The sequence below is a fragment of the Falco naumanni genome, chromosome 5 (genome assembly GCF_017639655.2).
Source record: "Falco naumanni isolate bFalNau1 chromosome 5, bFalNau1.pat, whole genome shotgun sequence".
Lineage (NCBI taxonomy): Eukaryota > Metazoa > Chordata > Aves > Falconiformes > Falconidae > Falco > Falco naumanni.
The window spans coordinates 30,302,656-30,324,061 of NC_054058.1; the positions used below are offsets into that span (position 1 = coordinate 30,302,656).

General features: G+C 35.5%; 1 protein-coding gene across 1 annotated transcript in view; it reads right to left on the bottom strand.

The window, feature by feature from the left end:
* The window catches only part of IGF1 (insulin like growth factor 1), a 56,528-nt gene extending 41,427 nt beyond the window's left edge, over nucleotides 1-15,101 (bottom strand). Inside the window, exons 1-2 of the mRNA XM_040595312.1 lie at nucleotides 14,793-15,101; nucleotides 10,310-10,466 (exon numbers count right to left, since the gene is read on the bottom strand). Of these exons, the coding sequence (XP_040451246.1) occupies nucleotides 10,310-10,466; nucleotides 14,793-14,855 (220 nt within the window). The 5' untranslated portion in view covers nucleotides 14,856-15,101. The remainder of the gene's footprint in view (nucleotides 1-10,309; nucleotides 10,467-14,792) is intronic.
* Nucleotides 15,102-21,406: the final 6,305 nt, after the last annotated feature.

Here is a 21,406-nt window from a genome sequence, read left to right on the forward strand (position 1 = left end):
TCCCTCAAGCCAGACCAACTGGGAATAGTACAATGCACAATATTAAGGGTATCCTGAAATAAGCTAAATGGTATATATATTTATTCACAGAGAATATAAATAGTCCTTTCTGGGGTTTAGTGCTGTGCTCTGCTTCAAAACAATACAGTTACTGCAAAAGATTTGTCAAGATCCAAACAACCTAGAGTACAGTTTCTACACTGCCTCTAACTTGTTTGGAAATTTAAACTAGTGCCATTATGGTTCCCCGCAAAGGGATCGCTTTAGAGATCATGGAATGCAGTTATCTTTGAAGTGGTTCTGTACTGTTTCTGTATTGCCTTGGGTGATGGGAGGAACTGAAGTGAGGAAGGAAGAGGAACCTTGTGCTGTTGATTCAACTCATTGAATGGCTAACAACCTCAGGTGGGGTTCTGTCTTACCTCAGTCATATTAGTGCTTTTACAAGTGAGCTCATTAGGTCAGAAGTAGCTATTTTTTAAATTTTCAAATTGCCTGAGTGTCTCAAAACTGTATGCCTGTTGTATCAATTAGTATCTCAAAATTGTACTTGAGCATCATTCTGTGTCCTTTCTCCATGATGATACTTCATGGCACAGCATTCTAACGGAGAAAATGCTTCTTTAATGACGCCTGATATTTAAATGTCACGCTAAATTTTAAATATTATTATTGTCTTAATTTCTTAAAAATCTGATGGCCATGTATATTCATAAGAATAGAAATGAACCCATGTGAAGAGCAGTGTAAAAAATTGCTTCATTATTTATGCATGGATAAGTGCACCTTGTCTCATTAAGCAGGAATAAAACATGAAGGAATGTTACTTATTATGACACGTAAGAGTATATTCTATCAATTATATCAAGAAAGAGAAGTTAGATAAGCTCTTCCCTTCTACTTTTGCAGTCTCAGAGTGGAGTGACTTCTCCAACAGGCTTCACACATAGACTAGGGCCCAGGAGCTACTCAAGGTCAAAGGAGCAACTGTAACTGGTGTTACCTGCATAAGGCACATTCTGGGTTTTTGCTTAAGTGTATTATGCCATGTATACCATGGCAACTAAAATAAGCTTGGATTTGCTTTGATTTGAGATGTGGCCCATATGAGTGCATCCTTATCTCCACATTGCAGTTCACTGTGTAGTTTTAAATAGATTAATCCCACCAAAATTTAGGCTCTTAATGGGAAGTCCTTACTCAAATGACTTAACTAACTTCAGGATAAAATTGCCATAGCTTCTTTGCTTAATTTAGAGTGGAGAAGGAAAATAATGTCCTATGGGATATTCAGAACTAAGTGAGAGCTCTGAAAGTTTCTTACTGCTCTCACTGACTCTAGAATGAGCTTGAGTAAACTGTAACTCAGATGCCTCACTTAGGTGCCTAATAATGAATCCGAAGCAGAATCTCCTTGTGTATATTGAATCAAGCTCTGTTTAGTCTTTATCATTCAGAAGGTTCAGTCTGTATGTGGATAAATTAAAATTATGTTTGTCATAGATTGTCTGTCTAGAAAGAACTGAATTTATAAGCACTTTGTCTGAAAAAAGGCGGAAGGAACAACATAAACTGTCAACAACATAAAATGCAAATGAGAGCTTTTCTAATACATCTGTCCTTCTCTATATGAATCACGGAGGTATAATAACATCACCTATTCTTCCTACACCTCTATCCTCCCTTGAAAATAAAGAAGAAAAATAAAACCCTACCAAAAAGCATCAGTAAGGAATACTTTGATATTACTGAATTCCAAAATATAAGTGGTGTCATAATGCAAATTATTTCAGTAGTACCTCTGTTTTCATTCAGTGCCCATTGATTTAGAGCAAAATGCCAGAAACAATTAGAAAAAACAGAGGTGTTCCAGAAGCAAATACATATGGTGTTTTTCATTTAACCTTAGCTATATATTGCAGGAATAAACATGGCTTTTATTCAGGACATGCATTTGCCAATAATACATCTGATTAAACTAGGAAAATTAGAAATACTATCAGTAGCTTGCTCCCAAATTACACAAGAAGAAATTAGATACATTTTCAGTAGCTTGCTCTCAAATCTCTTCAGTCTATGAGTCACCGGATTCTTCCTGCCAAACTAAATATGTCTGTGAAAGGCTGGAAACTTTAATGGAAAGAAACATAAAACTTGAAATACGTAGGAAAAACTAAGTTTTTTCATGGAAGACCTGTTGACTAGTAATTCAGGAATTCAGGGGATGTAGAAACAAATTATTACATCTTACTTGTCTACAGAAGTTTCAAGGTATGAAATGTATTCAGTTTAAACCTGCTATGTTAACCTAAAATAGATGCCCTTACTAGCTTTCATGTAACCTGAAGTAATCAATGAAGACTTACAAAAAGAAGTAAAAATTTCATTACCATAGTAGAAGCTCTTATGTAGTCATTTGCACGGGTTTCATGAGTTAAAAGAAACCTTCAGTATAGTTAATGCTATTCTGAAAAAGTCCCCCGGTTGCTAAATGGGTTTATTATACATGGTACCACACAGCCATCTAAGCTAATCAGGTATGTACTCACCTTTTCAGGTCAACAACCATAATGACATCTTTTCTACCATTTTCCCCTCAACACTAAGAGTTTTTATAACTTTGCATAAGCCATACATTTAAAAATATTCTTTAGAATACAGACTTGTGAAATACAGAGTTTGTGTGCATGATTTAAGCTTTTATCTATTGCCTTAGTAGGATATGGCTATTAATTAACATTCTTTTGAGGTAAAAACAATTTTCAGTAGTATTTACTTTCCTTAGAAGTTGCTGTTTATAGGAGCTGGGGGTGTTACTTAAGTGTTTACTTGTTTGGAGATAGAAATAGTTAATAAGTATTGCTAGAATATTTATTTTCAGAAAGAAAACTGTTTTGCTCACTAAGCTGGATTGAGCCAGAATGGTCTGAGCCAACCCCTTCTTTTTTCTGCATACTCAGCCTTGTGCAAATTTCTGCCCAAAACACAAAGACACAAACACTATAAACCAATAGTTCTGTATAAAAAAAAAAAATAATAAAAAATCATATAATTTCAGGTTTGGGCATGAGCCATAATTTCCTAGTGGAAGTACTTTGTCAGGACACTCTTTCCCTACTTCCACACCTTTATGGGCACAAAAGGAAGCAGAAGGGCCTGCCGTCTGGAGGCATTCTCTTACTGTAGAACAGTTATATTGCGTAGTTGGGAAAACTGGGACCACAGCTGAATTTTCAAAAGTAAGATATATACATATGCTGTGTAGACTCGGGGCGGGGGCGTGAAGAAGAGAGAGGTGAGACCTACATTGTTTCTTTGATAAAAGGAAGCTATTCCAATTTTCACTAGCAAAGGATTTAACATGAGGTAAGCAAACAGCTTCCATTCTGTCTTGTAAGGGCAAGAACATTGAAAACAAATTAAATTCCATTATACATGGGATTCAATCAGAAAATACAGCAAGTATCTTAGCCTAAATCTTTAGGCATTTAGGTTTACTAAGGAATTCAAAGCTGTTTTCTAAGAAACTCCTAACCAGTTTACCAGGAATTAGCATTGAAGCAATCAGAAATTTAACCTAAAAGTTGTTCAGATAAAACTGACAGGATAAGCTTACCTGTGTAATTTGCCTAATACTTAAAGAAGTCTGAAAAGAAGATAGCATTTGACTTTTCTTGCTTTGATACAGTAAGAAAAGCCATTTATCCTATTACTCTCCAAGTTATATGTTAACCAGTGCCTAAGGTACAGCCTTTTGGTTGAAATAGGCATTTAGTATTTAACTGGATTAAATTATTTAAACTTTTACTTAAAGTGACAATACAAAATCTTCTATAGGTTGGAGTCACCCCCAGGTCAGTATACAGTATGCCCCTTTAAAGGCTATGGATGTGTTAACATTCTTGTTCTCAGAACCTCATTCACTGATGCAAACATGAAATACACCTGTCATTACTTAACAATTAGACCCAGTACCTGGGCTATATCTTGCATAGTGATTTTGCATTAAATGCACCACAAAGAAAGTATGAATTAATGGCTTTTTCTTCTTATTGACATGGAAGTTCCCGTGATTATTACCAGAGATAAATTTAGCATAAATTCTTCAATAAGTATACATTTGTGGTATTACTTTTGTCTTGATTTCTAGACTGAGAAATGACTTAACTGTTTAGTTACCCCTTTCATTTGTTGTCACATTTTTCAACAATTAAGCTTGTATCATGGGCAAATACTGACATTTGGGTATGGTTTAACAAACAAGTTCAGATCCATCTTTTTTAACAAATCTCTGAGATTAAAACAGTTTTCAGTCTCTATTTCATTTTCAGTGATGTGATAGGGTTTGAAATGTACATAAAAGCTAAAGTACAGCATAAGCTCTAGAGAAATGGCTGTATGAACTTCCTTGTTTGAATGAGCATTCTATATAGATTGCTGTAGGTGCTCAAGTAGTTAGTGCAAAAGGTTTTATTTAAGAAACTGTGTGGTTCTGCTAAACTGAATCATTTGCTTTGTGACTCTTGCTTCTGTTTATCAAATATTGCAAATGCATTATTAATACCAGAACAAATGAAAAGGTCCATATGTAAAGGTTTTGGCTAATTGCATAAAACGTATGCCAGAACTGAAGTCACTGAAGGGTTTTTCTTGGTATTTAAGATTCAGTGGAAAAGTAAGAGGGGCAGCTATGCCAAGAATTAATGCTGATCTTGCCAAGTGCTTCTTTAAGTGACTTTATCCAACATGAGACTAAACAACATATTAAATACACATATAGCAGTTAGAGAATCAAATGTCAAATAACAGCTTTCTGCTATTTGAGACCAAATCTGAAACTTGGTCTAGTGCATAGATAAAGGCAAACATCATAAAAAGCATTAGCATTTCTAACATCTAACAGCTAACTAATAAGGACACATATAAATTGAACTTCTGGAGAAACCATACTTATTTGGTTTTGGTAGTAGACACTTTTTGCAGAGATATTTCTTGTTGAAATGTTGATCAATGGTTTGCTTCCAGTCACCTCACTAAAATTATCTTCATTACTACAGTCCCACTTAATGAAAAGGTTGAAAAAATATGAAATTCTTGGTGACATGAGAACTAGCTGCACAGGAAACCTGTTTGCAGAGTCTAAATTTACTCACTTACTGTGTGATCCATGGAGAAAGAAGGCAGAACCTCTCTCTTATTAAAGAGGCAATTAAGAAGATTAAACTCACTAAATTAAGGTTAGCCTTTATGAACATGCCCTAGCCTTTCTTAATGTGGTAGAAAAGGACAAATTTCTTTCAAAGACTGGCTTATTTTCAGAAAACTTCCTCAGTGATTACTACCAGGGGCAAGAGAGCACACATCAAACATGTATCACTGTATAGTCAGATAACTGATACCATTCCAAAAGCCAGAGCTACTCTTCTTTTCTTGTAGAGGCATATCAGCTGTGCCTATAGAGCTGGTTCCCTGAGCACTGACACTCCAAACCTGGCTAAAGCACACCATAGCTCCTTTCCAGGCTAGCTTTCCTGTAAGAAGTAAGGAACCTGAGGATAAAGATTGAGGAGTACACTCAAATCTTCCATGGATACAGGATTTGGATACGAATGGGGCACATGGTCAGACCAAGAAACTTAAAAACACTCTTGGATCTTGCTGGGCTTGCAACATTAACATTCCTTTTAATCAGGGACTCAATCAGGGACACAGAGAGGAGCTAATGACTCACAGCTCCTACAGGTATGGAGTAGTTAAAGAACTGAGTGCCATGCCATCTCTTGTAATTATGTTGATAGGTTTGACAGGCCTAGAAACTTTAATAACATCTTAAAAGCAGACTTCCTGAAGTAAACAAGAAGCTGTTAACTAAAGGGAAATGGAAGAAGCAAAACATAATTGCCTATTGCTGTGCCACCTGTTTCCTCCTTTGTAAGGCAGCAATTCCTCCATATATACCTTCGTTCTACAAAGCAATGAGATATGATGACAGCTCTGATTACCCAAAATTAGGTTCACTGTCTTACCTGATTTTCTGATGATTATAAGCCAATAGTCTTATGTTGTGCACAGTGGGGGATGTTCTCAAGGACAATACACAATTCTGATTGTCTTAGTGGAAAAAAAGGTGTAGTAAAAATCTGTAATGATTCTCCACAAAGCAGTTGATACAGGGAGAATTAGGCTGGAAAGGTATATTTTCAGAGGAGAAGAAACTAGATAAAAAAGAATATAGCATTTGCTCCTTAAAGCAAACTATTGCTTTCTTTTCTCATGGTAGTAGTAATAGTCCTCAGGAAACAACATGAGCAATAAAGAATGATTGTAAATCAAATTCAACTTGTATTAAGAAAAAAAAATAAATCTTTTTTGATTAATCTACAAAGTAAATTCCTGTGACAAGACTAGACTATTTCAAGCAAAATTTCCCCCTTCCTGGGCTATTGCTTCTGTGTTTCCTGTAATTTGTCCTTTCAGTTTTGCCAATAATCTCTGCCCTCAGCACTGTTTTGTAATAGTACTGGCATGGTAGACCTTTCTAGGCATTAAAATTCAAACGAACATAGCAGCCATCCCACTTTGCTTCATGACAGAGTTGGTGAGACTAGAGAAGCATTAATGGTTGCCTAAGTGTAGCCACCTGTGTAACTGTGGCCAGGCTCTCTGTTGGCTTCTCCTGATATAAATCAGCACACAGGAACTTGAGTGGCAGGAGCTCTGCTAGACAGATTTTGCTAGATAAGAGGTGGCAAGAAACTGCTTTTTACTAGTGAATCGTGGGAGAGGAAATGCTGTCTAAGAAGTAGTCAGCGCTGGCTGGGGTTAAATGTGACCAAGGGAAAAAGCAGGTGCTCTATTTTGGGATTTGTGCAGTGTTCTCCCCTAAAATTCTCTAAGCATGGTCCTTCACTGTCTAGCTTGTGAAGAAAGGGAATGGTAGAAACCATATTTGACTTCCTCTTGAATTCAGTATTTTTCTTTGTGTGTGGTAAGCAGCTGGGGCATCTCTTCAGAAGCTGTAAAGATTTCCTTTTATAGCTAGGAAGTTGGGCAGAGTAGACTATATAAAGGAAATTTCTTTTCTCCCAGTCCTAACCATAGACAGCCTTGCGGCTGTGCAGTACAGAGTTTCAAAAGAAAGTAACTCAATTATTTATATCTTCATTTCCACCCACAGCTCCCAAGGAATAGTCAGAAGATTTGACCTTGAATCTGAACCAGGAATTCCACCTCAGCCAAAAGGTATTCTTTATATTTGGAGTCCCTAGTGAAATATAGAATGACGGAAGAAAAAACCTTCCCTCACAGCTATTTCCTGTGCAAGTTCAAGGCAAACATTACCATTGATTACACTTTATGTAAGGGAACCAGAGTATGAGACTATAAGGCTTAAAATACAATTTTAATTGACATCCTTTTCCCAATAAAAGAAAAAGTTCACTGGATTTTTTTACTTCTGCAAATGATGTGGCGTTCTTAAAAAGTCACCAGAAATGGAGCAACATCTTTAACTTCCAGTAACGTGCTGCACTCTGTAGTATATTTGATATAAGGATGTCAAGTTGTTTTACCAGTGTTACTGGACTTACTTTTCTATAGTTTCATATTTTAGATTAAACAGTAACAAATAAGAGAGAGAAAGCTAAAAGAGATTAAATTGCTGACTTGTGAATCAGTAGTCGGGTAGAAAACGCACATTACTCAGTGTCCAATGACCATATATCAAATTAATAAAATTTCTGTTGAATATTGCAATTGCAGTCTATTGATTATGACAGTACAAGACTTTCCTAAAACAGGGTGGTCGCTCATTAGCAAAACCTTCCACAGTCTTCCATACAAAAAGAGGTAGACCTTTTTTGGTGTTAACAGTTACATTAGTTCAAGTGAAAACAGAATGTAAGAAAACAACAGAGAAAACTAGAGAGAAAGTCTTTACTGACAGCAAATAAAACTCAAGATTGCAAGGGTAAAGATCTCCTTTTAAACTTCACAAACCCATCCTGATATTTTAAAGTAAGGATGATCTAGCTTAGGGAATGCAGAGGTGTGGAACAGATTGTACAACCTTAGAATAACTGAGATTGAAAACAAAGAGAGTTATTGCTGGTGATTAACATTTTGCATGTCCTCTTACCTTGAGGAACACAGAGTACACAGAATAGTACATTTGATTACTTGGAAGTAACAGTCACTCTTGCAGTAAGCAAGTGTGATAGTTCTCTGAAAAAACAGCAAACATTTTGCTGGAATGACTGGGAAAATGCCTGAGACATGCACAGTAAAAAAAATTAAAAAATATCCTATGCTATTCCTAGGATGCAATATATTGTCTTTCTGTTTTCTAGCGCAAAAACAGGAGGGTGAGATGAAAATCTCCCTTTACATTCCTTCCAGCCATGAAGAGAAAGTGTTTGTAGGACACTCAAATAGCCCCTTAAGTGTAACTCAACAGCTGACGAGTGTAACACATTTTGGTTTTCAAATGAAAACATAAAGACCTAGTTGAAAAATGTAATTTCCTTCATGAGAGATTCCAGAAGCTCTAATATTGTGTTTAGTACCAGAATACCATGTTAAACAGCACCCTAGAATAGATGCTCATTAATGATAGCTAGAGTGTTAAATACAGAAAGGTTTCTTTAGTGAATTACTAAGTGGATATGAAACTAAGGCTCCCAGTGTCAAAGATAAACTTCAATAGAAAGTGCTAAGAAGATAGTGAAAATGTCTGCAGCTTGTATGTCAGCTTTCAGGTGTTCCTCCTGCCTTCCCTATGATAAAAGGGCATAAGGGAGCACTGCGCACTGTACGGTGATGTCAAAGCTTTTGCTGAATGTTGGTCATTTTTTTTCTATCTATCTTCCCCAGAAATCTCTGATAATGTCAAGGGAAAATGTCCCTTAGGACCAATTACCCTCCCCTGAAAATATGTCTTTTCTGAAGAAGCAATCAGTAATGCTACAGGTAAGTCACTTATGAGTTTGGGACAGCTGTACTTTTGTTCCAGTTTAGTTGTGGTATCTTCATCTTGGATTGACTGAATGCTCTTGGATTGGGAGTTTGGACTTGGTGATCCTGATGAGTCCCCTCCAACTTGATTTATTCTATGACTCTGTAAGAATCTGGATTTCTATTTTTATTACAAGCAAGGAGAAAAATATTGAAAGCAATAAGTCTGTGAATAGAAATTAATAGAAATAGAGAGGGTAAGATCAGAAAAACAAAAATGATAGCTTAGAAGGCAAGAATTGTTAGGATAAAACAAAGATTAAAGAAATAAAAAATTAAATAAATAAATAGCTAAACCTCACAAAGAATAAAAAAATAAATAGAAAAAACCCCATGAAGTTAATTTATTGTCTTTATTGCCTAACTACTCCATATTTTCTTTTCCTAGTTATATTCTTGTTTGGAAAGGTAACTGAGGCCCTGAAGGAGAGGTAACTTCAGACAAGCACATATTATTATTAAAAGTAAATGCTACCTTCAGAGGCTCTAAATGCACAAGTTCTGGCATGTTTTGAATAAATGTATTAATGAATTAATTCAGAATTAATATATCCCTAGCTAAAAGTTTCATTAACTTTGTGTTATTTGAGTAACTTTGCACGGTCTAATACACAGCAAAGAAAAAATACTGTGATGTTCATTTCCAAAGTGTAGGTCTTGCTCAAAAAAGTTAATTGAGTACCAATATATCCAAACTACTGCAGAAATTTTTATCTGTTTTCTATACTGGTGTTAAACTTTATTATCTCACCATGCATGCATTTTCCTTCACCTGTATTTAACTGATGAAATATGTGGATACTTGGATGTGGTAACTCTGCTTGCTGCCTTCCAGCTGTGCTTTTTTCAAACCAGATGTTGAAGCTTAGTGTGTTTTTGATATGTTACAGTGTGTACTTAAACTTTTTTATGAGTAGTCTGACATAACAGGTACATGAAGTTCTGCCTCTTGAATATCTTGGGTCTAGTATGTGCTTTCATTCATTTAATTTCAGTGGCAGGTCAGCAGAAAGTAGTCGTATAGCAGGTGGAATAGCAGCAGCTGGAATATGGTTAAAAATGATAACATGCCTGAAAAGGAAAATTTGTCAGAAACTCAGAGAGGCTGAATGCAGGCACAGCTTTATTCTTTACTGAGACTTCATGGTCTTTGAAGATGGGCATCTCCAAGACAGATGACACTAGTCGTACTCAGCAGCCTGATTTCACCATTTCTAAGCTTGCATAGAGCAGTTGCAAACTCCAATGGATTACATGGAAAGGTTTAGCAGTTCAATGAAAGAAAGGGTGGACTTACTGAAGTAAAAGCCTCTATCTCCACACACGAACTGAAGAGCATCAACCAGCTCAGCACCACAGAGTGTTTCTGGGCCAGCAGCAGCAGAACTGGTTAAGGTAAGCAAACATAGGCCAAGGTAGAAGAAATGGATGTAGGACACAGTGTGCATCTTCACCTGCAAAGGAAGCAAAAGTAGCGTCAGAATTTCTTAACAGAGTCCTAAAGAAAATTACTCCTGCGCCCTTGTGAGTTGAGAATGCATTTGTACTGTAATTTGTTAGACAATAAACACAGTATCAGGAAATGCCTCACCATAATTTTGCAACTGTCTACATATTGTAGTCTGTGTATTTTGTAAACTGATTACTTCCTCTGGTGTATATTTCTGGTTTACATTCACACATAGTTAGAGAACCTTGTAGTAACTATGATTTATGGTTGCTCCTGCAAAAGGAGAATATGGAAGAGTGCTAAAAACAGAAAGGAAGCCTGGAATAATAATAGCAAGGAAGACTAGACAAACTTGAATTATTTTGTCTAAGACCAGACAGTCTAAGTGGGAATATGACAGTTGTCTGCCAACGTACTGTGGGAGATGGAGGTGACATATGACGGAGAAGAGCTACTTAAACTAAAGAACAGCACTGGCAGAAGAATAAATGGCTGTAACCTGGATGGAAGGAAATTTTGCCCAGTAGGAAAAGAGTTCATAATTAGTACTCCATGAATCTCTAGCACCTTAAAAGGGGAGACACCAGGACAAAACAGAAGATTCAAGGTAGAGCTTGCCAAAGTTACAGAAGAGTCGATGCAGGACCTTTCATAAGTAGGGGACCAAGTTCAATGACTCACAGTCCTCTGTTTCTAGCAGGTTAACATTCGGAAGCATTCAAGAAATTAAGAGGAGCACTAGTGGGAGTGTTTGTATTTTTACGTGTTGGAAGCAGCTATACTTTCACTGACCTCCATTATATCCTCTTAGTCAGGTTTGGCTATGAGGTATACACAGAGGTGACCATTCTTTTCTCATTTACATGTGGTTACGAACTACCTTTTTCCTGGATTTATGATTGAAAGAAGGCTAATCCTCAATTGGTGTAAATTTACACCATTCCATTTATCTGCTTCCTTTTATATCAATTTACATCGACAAAAGATCTTACCCAACATGTCAAAGAAGATAGCATTATTTTTTTTAAAATACTAGGAAAAGCTATTTACATTTAGTAGCAGGACAGTGAAAAATGTGCTTAATACATATCCTGAACTGATTTAGATCACTTGCCAAAATGTTACTTTTGAAAGGTGTAAATCTGCATTTAATTTCATTCTCTGTCAAGGTTAACATTAGTATTGCAGTCAGGTAAGAAGTTACAAATCTTTCTCACCCATACAGTTAACCTTGGCTTAAAACTGCTTTGTATTAGCAGACTAGCGCAAAGTAATTGGAGTAAAATGATTAATCTTCCCTAAAGTTTCTTTCAGGGTTTCAGGGACCATTTAATCTTATTTTTTTCATTGAACTTTTGAAAAAACCCATGACATTATCTGTTGTCTGCTCACATGGGATCTGATCCAGTGGGAGGGATATTGAGCCTTCTCTAGTCAGTAATTTTTAAGAATTCATATTTTGTTGGCAAGGGATCTTAGGACCTTGCTGGATGAGTCCTCTATTTCAACTGAAGTCAAAGCTGAATAAGACACAAGTCTATAAATACGTCGGAATTTATCCTCCTTTTTTTCCTAGTATTTCCACTGTGAAAATAATGAACAAATGTAAATCCCATGATATATCATAAAAAGAAAGAATAATTATTTTCCCATTCACAAGAGTCTTTAGCCAACTTTGCCATGCAAAAACCAACAAGCTTTAATGCACAGACATGACTTCAATGGCAGATGGAAGAAGATCAGATTACAAATGAATGATGGTAACATAAAGCATTATTTCCTGTAATAATTCCATATCTAAACAACATCAATTTCTTTTTTCCTTTGCCATATATTTAAATTTCTAAGATAAATGTGATGCGCTTGCAGTTTAAGATGGTTCCCAGTTCTGAGGAGGTAAAGCAGAAAGCTGTTTAGCACACCGCCTCAGAAGACTGAAAGACATTACAAATACAAGAATATTATGTATTTAACATTTTGTTCTTCTATAACATTTGGGCCAGAAATAAACATAAATCTTAGACATTTAACAATTTTGTATTTTTCAAGACTTTTCAGCTGGGTTGCATTTTCAGATAAGTATCAGTACTGAACTACAACAAAACAGATGATCTACTGTTTTTCCTTTAGTGGAAGCCAAAAAGGCTGCACAGTATAAAGCACAGAGAATTTCTAACTCTATCTTCAAATTTAACAACAGTCAAGAACTTTCAAACAAGTAAAAACTTTGGGGAAAAGAAAACAGACTCACATGTTTCTAGGGCACAATCAATTATTTGTTTAAATTAAGTGCTGTTTCATGAAAACTAATTCCAAAACATAGTTTCAAACTAACTTTACTTCATCATTCTAAATAAGCATAACATTAGTTAGTTCAATATGTTTGTGATAAAATCAAAGTTCCCATTTATGTCTGAGGGGAATAGTCTTAAGAAAATACAAAGTTGTAATCCAATATTGCCTCACATTCTTTACAAACAGGCAGGGTGCTTGCAATGTCCCCAAATTGACTAGAAAGTTGAGAGTTTAAGAAAAAATGCATTGGCATGTGGGTGGGGTTTATTGAAGCATCTAATTACATTTGGAAATTGAATACAGGTTCAGGATGAGCCTGGTTAAGCACTTCTTTTAGTTGCATAGAATGACTGACCATATTTTCACAGCTGGAATTTCCTTTTTTTTTCAGTAAAATAACCAGCTTTTGCTGCACTCCTTTTTTAATAGTCCAGGAGAGTGGCACCACAGAGAAATGTCATATATGAACATTCTGCATCACTTTTACTTCTTAATTTTTTTGTATAATTCCTCTTTGTCTAACAAACTATCAACTGGCACAAGTTGCGCATAAGAATTCTCCACGTGTTTGGTCATTTTGATAACATATAAGAACAGCTACAATAATTATAAATATCCTGAAGGCCATCGCATTTTTATGAATAGTATATACTATAGAAAAAAAAATAATCAAGGTTTATATTCAAAATCACAATTTGCTATATAGAGATTGGACCTGATTACCAAGCCATAGTAGAAGTATGTAATTAGTATGTCATAGTAATCACTAGTAGTTATTATATAACTAAAGCATATATACTCTCGAATGGATCACAGTTTAAATACTGCTAACTTTGATTAAAGAATCTGGGCTACATCCTAACCTAAATCAATATGTTCCATTGATTCTAAGGAAGCTTGGCAGGATGTACCAGCTGAGGAACTAGCACATTACTTTTATGTCTCTTAGTGCCTTGCTCAATACTTTTAAAAAAATCATCATCTTTGAAGTATACATTAAGAGAATGGTTTCATCCATTGCAATTACAGACCAGCTCTTTTGAATCACATTAAGGAATGAGGTAAGTGTGTTTTAAGTGTAAGATACTTTAAAAAAATAAATGGGCCCTAAACAATTAAAACAGGAGAATTCTGTCAACTGTGTAATTATCCTTGCAAAATATTAAAGAAAAAAATCTTCTTGAAGGATAAAAATTTGCTGATAATGGAAAGCTGAACTAGGGCCAGCTGACAGAAACAGAGGTCAATGCACCTACTGAAGCCAAATTTACTAAAAGACAGTGTATGTTAATGTGTAGAAATTATAGGGTCATAACATGAAACTTCACATGCAAACTTTCCTGAAACAACCCTCCCTGCAAGGGAAAACTTGGAGATGAACATGTAAGGGAATTTCCATTTTCTTTATGTACAATTGCTTAAGCTATACAAATATGCAAGGTCAGCAAGAGTCGCAGCTGGATTCTAATGTAGAAAACAAACTGAACTTCACATTTACTTTTAATTTATGAAAACAAAAACCAAGTAAATGCTACAATGCTGCCAGAAAATTGCTGCAGTAACAACATCCCTTAAAAGTTTCCCTGTGAAAGCATGAACATTTTATCTATAATTGTGTATAATAAAACTGCAGAAACTTAACATGTGAATAATACCTTTTTTCCTATAAAACCTTGCACCTGCAGAAAATAGCTAAAAGTTCTTGTTTTTAGAAGCATTAATTAACAATATAGACAATGATGTAATTTGACCCTTTAGTAATGACATAACTGAAATATTGCAAAGTTCTCGGAACAGAAGTGAAATATAAGACATGTATCTGCAATAGTTTACCCTTACAGTTATCTATGTAATTGCAACTATTACACACAGCCATTTTCCAGATCACATAAAACTGCATGTTCAGCAATTTATAAATAATTCTCAGTTCTAAAACAATGTTATTGAAAAGTGCACAATACTCTCCAAACCAGAAGCAGACAATACACAGTAAAATAAAACTAAAAAATTATTTGAAATAGTAATAAAGATTTACCTTCAAGAAATCACAAAAGCAGCACTTAACTAATTGTGTTGAAAGACTGTTGATTTTTTCCATTGCTTCTTAAAAGTGCAAAGTCTGGAAATGAATTTGTTAGCAGTAAAGATGAGAAAAAAGAAATCCAGAGAGATGTGAGATGTTGAGAGCAATGTCACATTTCAATATTGAGGACTTTATTCCATTGCGCAGGCTCTATCTGCTCTGATTTTAGCAGTGACAGTGAGATTTAGCAAACAGAAGAGGGATTTAGAGAAAATCCTCACATTTATCTACATTACACAGACACTGTAGACAGGAAACAGCTGGGGGAGCATTTGCCTTCTCTCTCTCTCCCTCTTCTGGCAAAGTTACCGAGTAAGGACTTTTTTGGGCATGGTGACAAATAACATCATACCTTTGCATTTTAAAACTAGAGCACAGAAGCATATTTTTTTCCCTTTAAAAGAATGTGAATTAATGACTGAGGGGTTAGCAGACAAAAAAGCTTGTGCTGCCATGAAAAATAAGAAAATGTATTCTGGTAAACTTTCAGATTGCTATGTGTGCATTTGTATTTATGTGTATGTGTCTGCATTTCAAATATGTATAAACTTATATACATAAGTGCATTGTTTGTATATATGCATACCTTTGTATATATGTACACGTTTTATTTAAGCATAGGGGCACAGGTATTTTATTTATATAGTATAGAAAAACAGGCAGTCGTTTATCTACTTCTTTCTTAATGCATCTTTACGTTATTAAACTTTGCATGCCTATATGCTGAGTAACAATTAAAACCTCCAGCTCTCTGTGCTATTAACCCTGAAATAGCAGTTTGTAGTTTGCTAAAAATAAAGGAATTGTTGAACAGTCTTGCAAATAGGGCAAAATAGCTTTGTGATCTTCTAGCAACCCCACAGGAGAAGTCATATAATTTCCTAGAATTTTCAGTACTATTACTATAGTAATACAAGTAGACCAGTTCAGGGGGGTGGGGGGGGGAAGGAGGGGGGTGGCTTCCATGACATTTATCTTAAATGTGCTGTTGTAATTATAAAATTATTTCCCCCCTTTTTATTAGTAATTAGTAATTACTCTTGGTAACTATTTAAATGACACTAGGAAAGACATAATTCAACTTTGTTAATTCTGCAATACCTAACTTTTGTCTTTTTATTTTTCTTCAATTATGAGTATATTATAAATAACACCAGCTGGCCAGCAACATGCTCTCACGGGTTATGATGTCATTCAAATCCCTCAACTGTGTTAGTGGCTTGCAATGTGCTCCAAGCCAGCTGTTTTTCTATTTATAATGTATGCTTGCATTTCAATACTTAGCTATTGAAAATAAACTTGTGATGCTGTTTTATAGATATAATTTGTACTTGTAACCCTTTGGGTTTGGAAGATGACATTCAAAAGTAGAGATTTTAACAAGGCTGCAGCTCCAGAGACCAAATACAAACGGTGCATGATTTGCATAAAAGATGTTTCAGATCATTGCATGTTGTTCCTCTCTCCTTCCACTCAAGTGAGAGTTGCATGCTGAGGTGCTAGCTGTACTTTATTATTGAAAACAGCAATTGAGATCATAATGGCCCAGGTCAATTTGCAGTTTTCCAATCCACCTTGAACTATATGGTGCTTGTCAGGCAGAAAGGACACATTTAGTTATTTGCATCCTCTATGAGTGGCTAATACTCTGCTCTGTGCAGTTTTAAACAGTGTATGGTTAACTAAGCCGAGTGATCTTTGGAAGGGATTTCTTCTAATGTAGCAGAATGGCAGAATCAAATTTACTTTGAGGTAAATTTGCTTAGTTCAGGTGATACCAATATTTCAAGTATTCTGATACATATTTGTACTGCAGGTACTGTATGTTAATATTCTGGTCTGTTTTATTCTTCTCTCTGCATTTCAGAATTTAGTGGCACCATTCTACGCATAGCTTGACGTAGCCTGCTGCAATTTGTAGCACATGTATCACTTATTTCACCAGCCTAATAGAAGAATGTGGGAAGACATGTTATCAAAGCTCTGATATTCTTTATTTTTTACTTTTACAGTACTACAGATGGGTGCACATACTTCTGCCTTTTTCTTCCTAAACAACAGAAGGAATCCACTCATTCATTACTTCCCCACTGCCTGAGCTTCAAACCTTCATTTCACTCCCCTGCTTTCTCTCCTAGGTTTTGCCAGGACTCTCCTGGTCATGACAGCAGCATCCAGTAGATGCAATTTTGGGCTTTCATGGTAGCCAGAGAATCGGAGTGTCTCTACACAATTGCTAATCCTGTTTCTCTCCATGGAGCCATTCTGAACTCCTATCCTCATTCCATCCAACGAGCCTAAGTTTCTGATGCTCTTCACTTCTTTCTTTTGGTTCTCATTTTAAAGTGGTATTTTATTTTTTTTTTTTATTTTTAAGTGAAAAGGCAGGGGAAAAAAATAGATTCAAGAGAGGTTTTTGGTAGTAAGTTTTAGATTTACTGTTAGTGCAGTGCTCTTCTTCACTTACAAATAATACTATTTTTCTTCTAGAAATTTAAACATCCTTCAGGACATACTGATCTGGGGTTCACTGCTTTCCTAAAATGTAGCTTCTGTTCTGATGAAAATATTCTAGTCAGTATAGCAGTCTGTTTACTAATGGGGATTTGTTAATTTCTCCCTTGTTAAATATAATTGTTTTACTATATAAACCTTTTAGAATAAAGTACTGTATGATTATTACTTTATGATTGAGTGCTTATGCAATTACATACATTCCCTTTAACAAAATGCACCTGTAAACTACAGAGTTTATGTTATTTATCAAAATACTCACAAAAGATGTCCAGGTCAGACAAAATTATTTAATTGACATGTGTATGGCTATTCTACATTAAAAGGCAATCAGCAGATACATTTTTGTTTGGCTTCTCAAGTATCACCTGCAGTGATACCATGGCCACAAAGATATATGAAATGTGTGAGAGAGATAATCAGATATTTAGAAATTTATGTGTTCTGATCCTCATCTTTTGCACTTTAACACTCCTATGATATCACTAACATGCTGTAATGCTGTAGAGCTCTTGGGTTGGTTATTCTGCAGAGAACTCAATAGAAGATAACAAAACTACAAGAGTAATCAATTATCCTAATTAATATATTATCCCTCCTTAAATCCTTCCTCAAAGGTAGAAATGTCGTCACAATGCCTGAAAAAAAATCTGAACTATGGTAAGGCAACCGGTATGCCATCCTCTTGCATCCTTCTATATTAGATGGCTCTTACCTATGTGCAGTTATTTGTTATCTGGAACTGTTATTTCTTTTCTTACATGGGATTATAAGTTTTCTGGAACCAAGATAGAACCATTATAAAAGATATCACCTGAGAGGGTGATAGGGCTGAGAGCATGGTGGAAGGCAGGATGGAAGAAGACAGCAAGTGGCTGGTGAACAGCTGTTCTTCATTATATGAAAATAACAGAGACAAGACTGACTTTCATTACGTTGTTTTAAGGACAGCCATCCTGCACAGAACATACACAGATGCAGTAAGATTCATGCAGTGTGAAGAGATGATTGAGCTTTATTGAATACCATGGGTAATGTCCCCCCCCCCCTCCTCTCCACTCCCCACCAAAAAGCAGAAGAGCCTTTTGAAGGAATGATGTCTTATTTGTCTTCCCTTATCTTACTGACTAGTTACTGAATCCAGTTCACTGGCTGGGCTAATGGGAACTTTATTTTTTGTGTCTTTTTTTTTTTTAGGTCCCAACCATGATATTAGACATGAAAGACATTATTAATTTGCCTAAATCTAGGCATCTAGTGTCATTTTTAGTGCTAAGGCATATCTTGCATTGCTCCTAGCTTCTACTGCAGAGTGATACTTCTTTCCCATAAGTCTCTGTGTCCTAGCTGCTGACCTCATATAGATTTCTTATATACTTTAGGGCATTTCTAATGGCCTTCAGCACCTGCAGGTAACTGAACCCCACCATAAGGCCTTCTTTTGGCATGCTGACCTGGGATTATCGTAAGTACAGCCATTGGCCTGAGTATTACTTTTGGCTTCTTCATAAATAGAGATACTCTGACATCTACTGTTTTTGTGATCCATTGATGAAGAGGTTTTGGAAGTGGAGAACACTGCAATTCTCATTGAATTTCAGTATGGTCTGAGTCTGTATCTTCCTTACTCTTCTTTGCTTAGCCTCCAGCTTAAGCTCTTTGGGTTTTGAGCTGTCTCTTTTTATTTGCTTCATAAATCATCTTGCTTGCTTTTGGAGAAGATAAAATGTTGTTTACAATGTTAGTATTATTTCCTGAAGCACACAAATGATTGTTTAGCTCTTATGGTCTCTCGTGAATGATTTGTAAAAAAATTTGTATTGGAGAAGTTTGGCTTTCTTTTCTAGGAAACAACTTTGGAGAAAGGGATGAAAGAGAATATTTTATTAATACAGAATGTTGTGTTGAAGCTAGTGATAAGTCAAGTATATGGTAGAAAATTCCTTTCATCAAGGGAAAAGTTAGGAAATCAAGACAGAAATCATTTTACTAATTCATTTGAGCTAATGAACTGTTTAAAAAAGCCCCAAACACCTTTTCTCATGGTGGCTTAAATAACATCATCACTAAATGGGAAACAAAGAACAAATTTGATGGGGAAGATGAGGGCATGCAATCTGAACTGTCGTTACAGTAATAATAATGACTGTCATTATTGAAAAGACACCAAGGCGAGCACAGTGCCATGAAAAGCAGTTTCTCACTTGGGCAAAGCTGGGAAAGTGCAAGTTTCATGATTAAAGGAGAATCAAGTAAATAAAAAACCTTTCACACTTGCTGATCAGGAAAAACATGAGTGTTTCAAGAGCAGGATGGAGGTGTGAGAACCTCAGTCCAGAATTACTACTTATAGGTATCAGTGGTAGAAACAATCAGTGTTAATAACTGGTCAGAATAAATCCATGGACTTGTAAACTGGAAGTAGCGAGTACTTCACAATGTGTGGAGTAAAGAATAATAGCTTTGCTAAGATCACAAGAAGGCAAGGACTTTATTGCTTGCAACTAGGATGCAGAGAAAGCATGTGGTTAGAATGCTGCGATTAATATAATGAAGTACTGTCTTATTTTAATTTATGGTGTAAGTTAAAGTGGCTACCATTTTGAATATCCTTATGAGTTTTTTTCCATAGGTTTTAGAAACAACTGCTGCTAAAAATAGTACAGAGCCAAATACTGATCTGATTTTCCTACTCAAATGAAATATACATCAACTACTGGATATTTTTTCACAATTTAAATACTTCCTTTTTGGAAGAATTATGGTATATTATGGAAATTACTTATCAATTATTGTTAATATGGCATGAGATGACAGGTACTTATGACTGGTGTAAAAAAATACAAAAATATGAAAAGTAATATTAATTAAAACTATTAATTAAAAGCTCAGACAAAACGTGTTTCAACATTTTTGAAAGCTTTTTTTCCAGTTTTTTTAATTTCTGTTTTGTGGGAAATTTTGAAATAGTTTGTTCTGATTCAGAATAATCAGAATACCAGAATTTTCCATTAAACTGGAAATTCCCAGCTTCAGCTGTCTGTAGCCTTGCTCTCCCTTTCTTAATGTTAAGCACTGAACAGATCATCTTTGCTCCAAAAAGTTACTTTCTTTCTTATTCCTAAAGACAGCAAAAGGTCAGAATTAACAAAGAAAGAAAACTGAGAAATATGACTGCATAACCTCTATGCTTGCATGCAGAGAAAAAAGGCAAAACAAGTGGGAACGGTGATAGGCTGGCATTTGCATATATGCATATAACTTTCTGGTGGATTAAGGGTGATTTCCAAGAGTCATTTAAATATCCGTATCACAGGAAGAAAAATGCATGGCCTTAGATATTCCTTTTATTTCCTAAACTTTTATTTCCAAATTTAGATGAAATGCAGAGACACATTAATTTTTTCCTGAGTCTTCTCAAGGGTTAATTCGTGATCATAGTTCTTTATAAAATATGGTCTAGCAGATATATTTAATGGTGTTTTGTTTTTTTCCATAAATTAGATACATGCATGCTAATGCCTATGTGTGATTTCTTTTTTGTTTGTTTACTGACTCAGAAAGAACTGTACAAGAGAACAAACTGAAAAGTGTGAATTTTATCACAAGCAGGTTGCATATTTCAATACAAAGCAAACAGCATGAGCACATGGCAAAAAAGCCTACATATTTTATCTTGACCTGAAGAGTTTTTGCATGAGTTACAATAAGGATTATTTTCTGAAGTCTGTACTTATGAACAAACACTATTTGAAGATGAAACAAGATGTGTCTAAACAAAAATAACATCTGCTTAGTCCATTTTTAATTTCTTTAATTCGCGATTAATCTGGCTGTTGCTGCATCACTTAGGACTCTTGCTTCTGAGTTCATTTCTCTTCACTTCTGTGTTTTACTACACAGAAGGGGCTTATCTCATAAAATTTATACAGTCTTGTGTGTACTGTAGCCAGTAAGTTCTGCACCTTCAAAGACTAAGCCCCCTCATTGACGTTTTAATTCCTGTTTTCTTCAGATAGAAGTTACAGACACATTGGTCATCTCTACTCTGA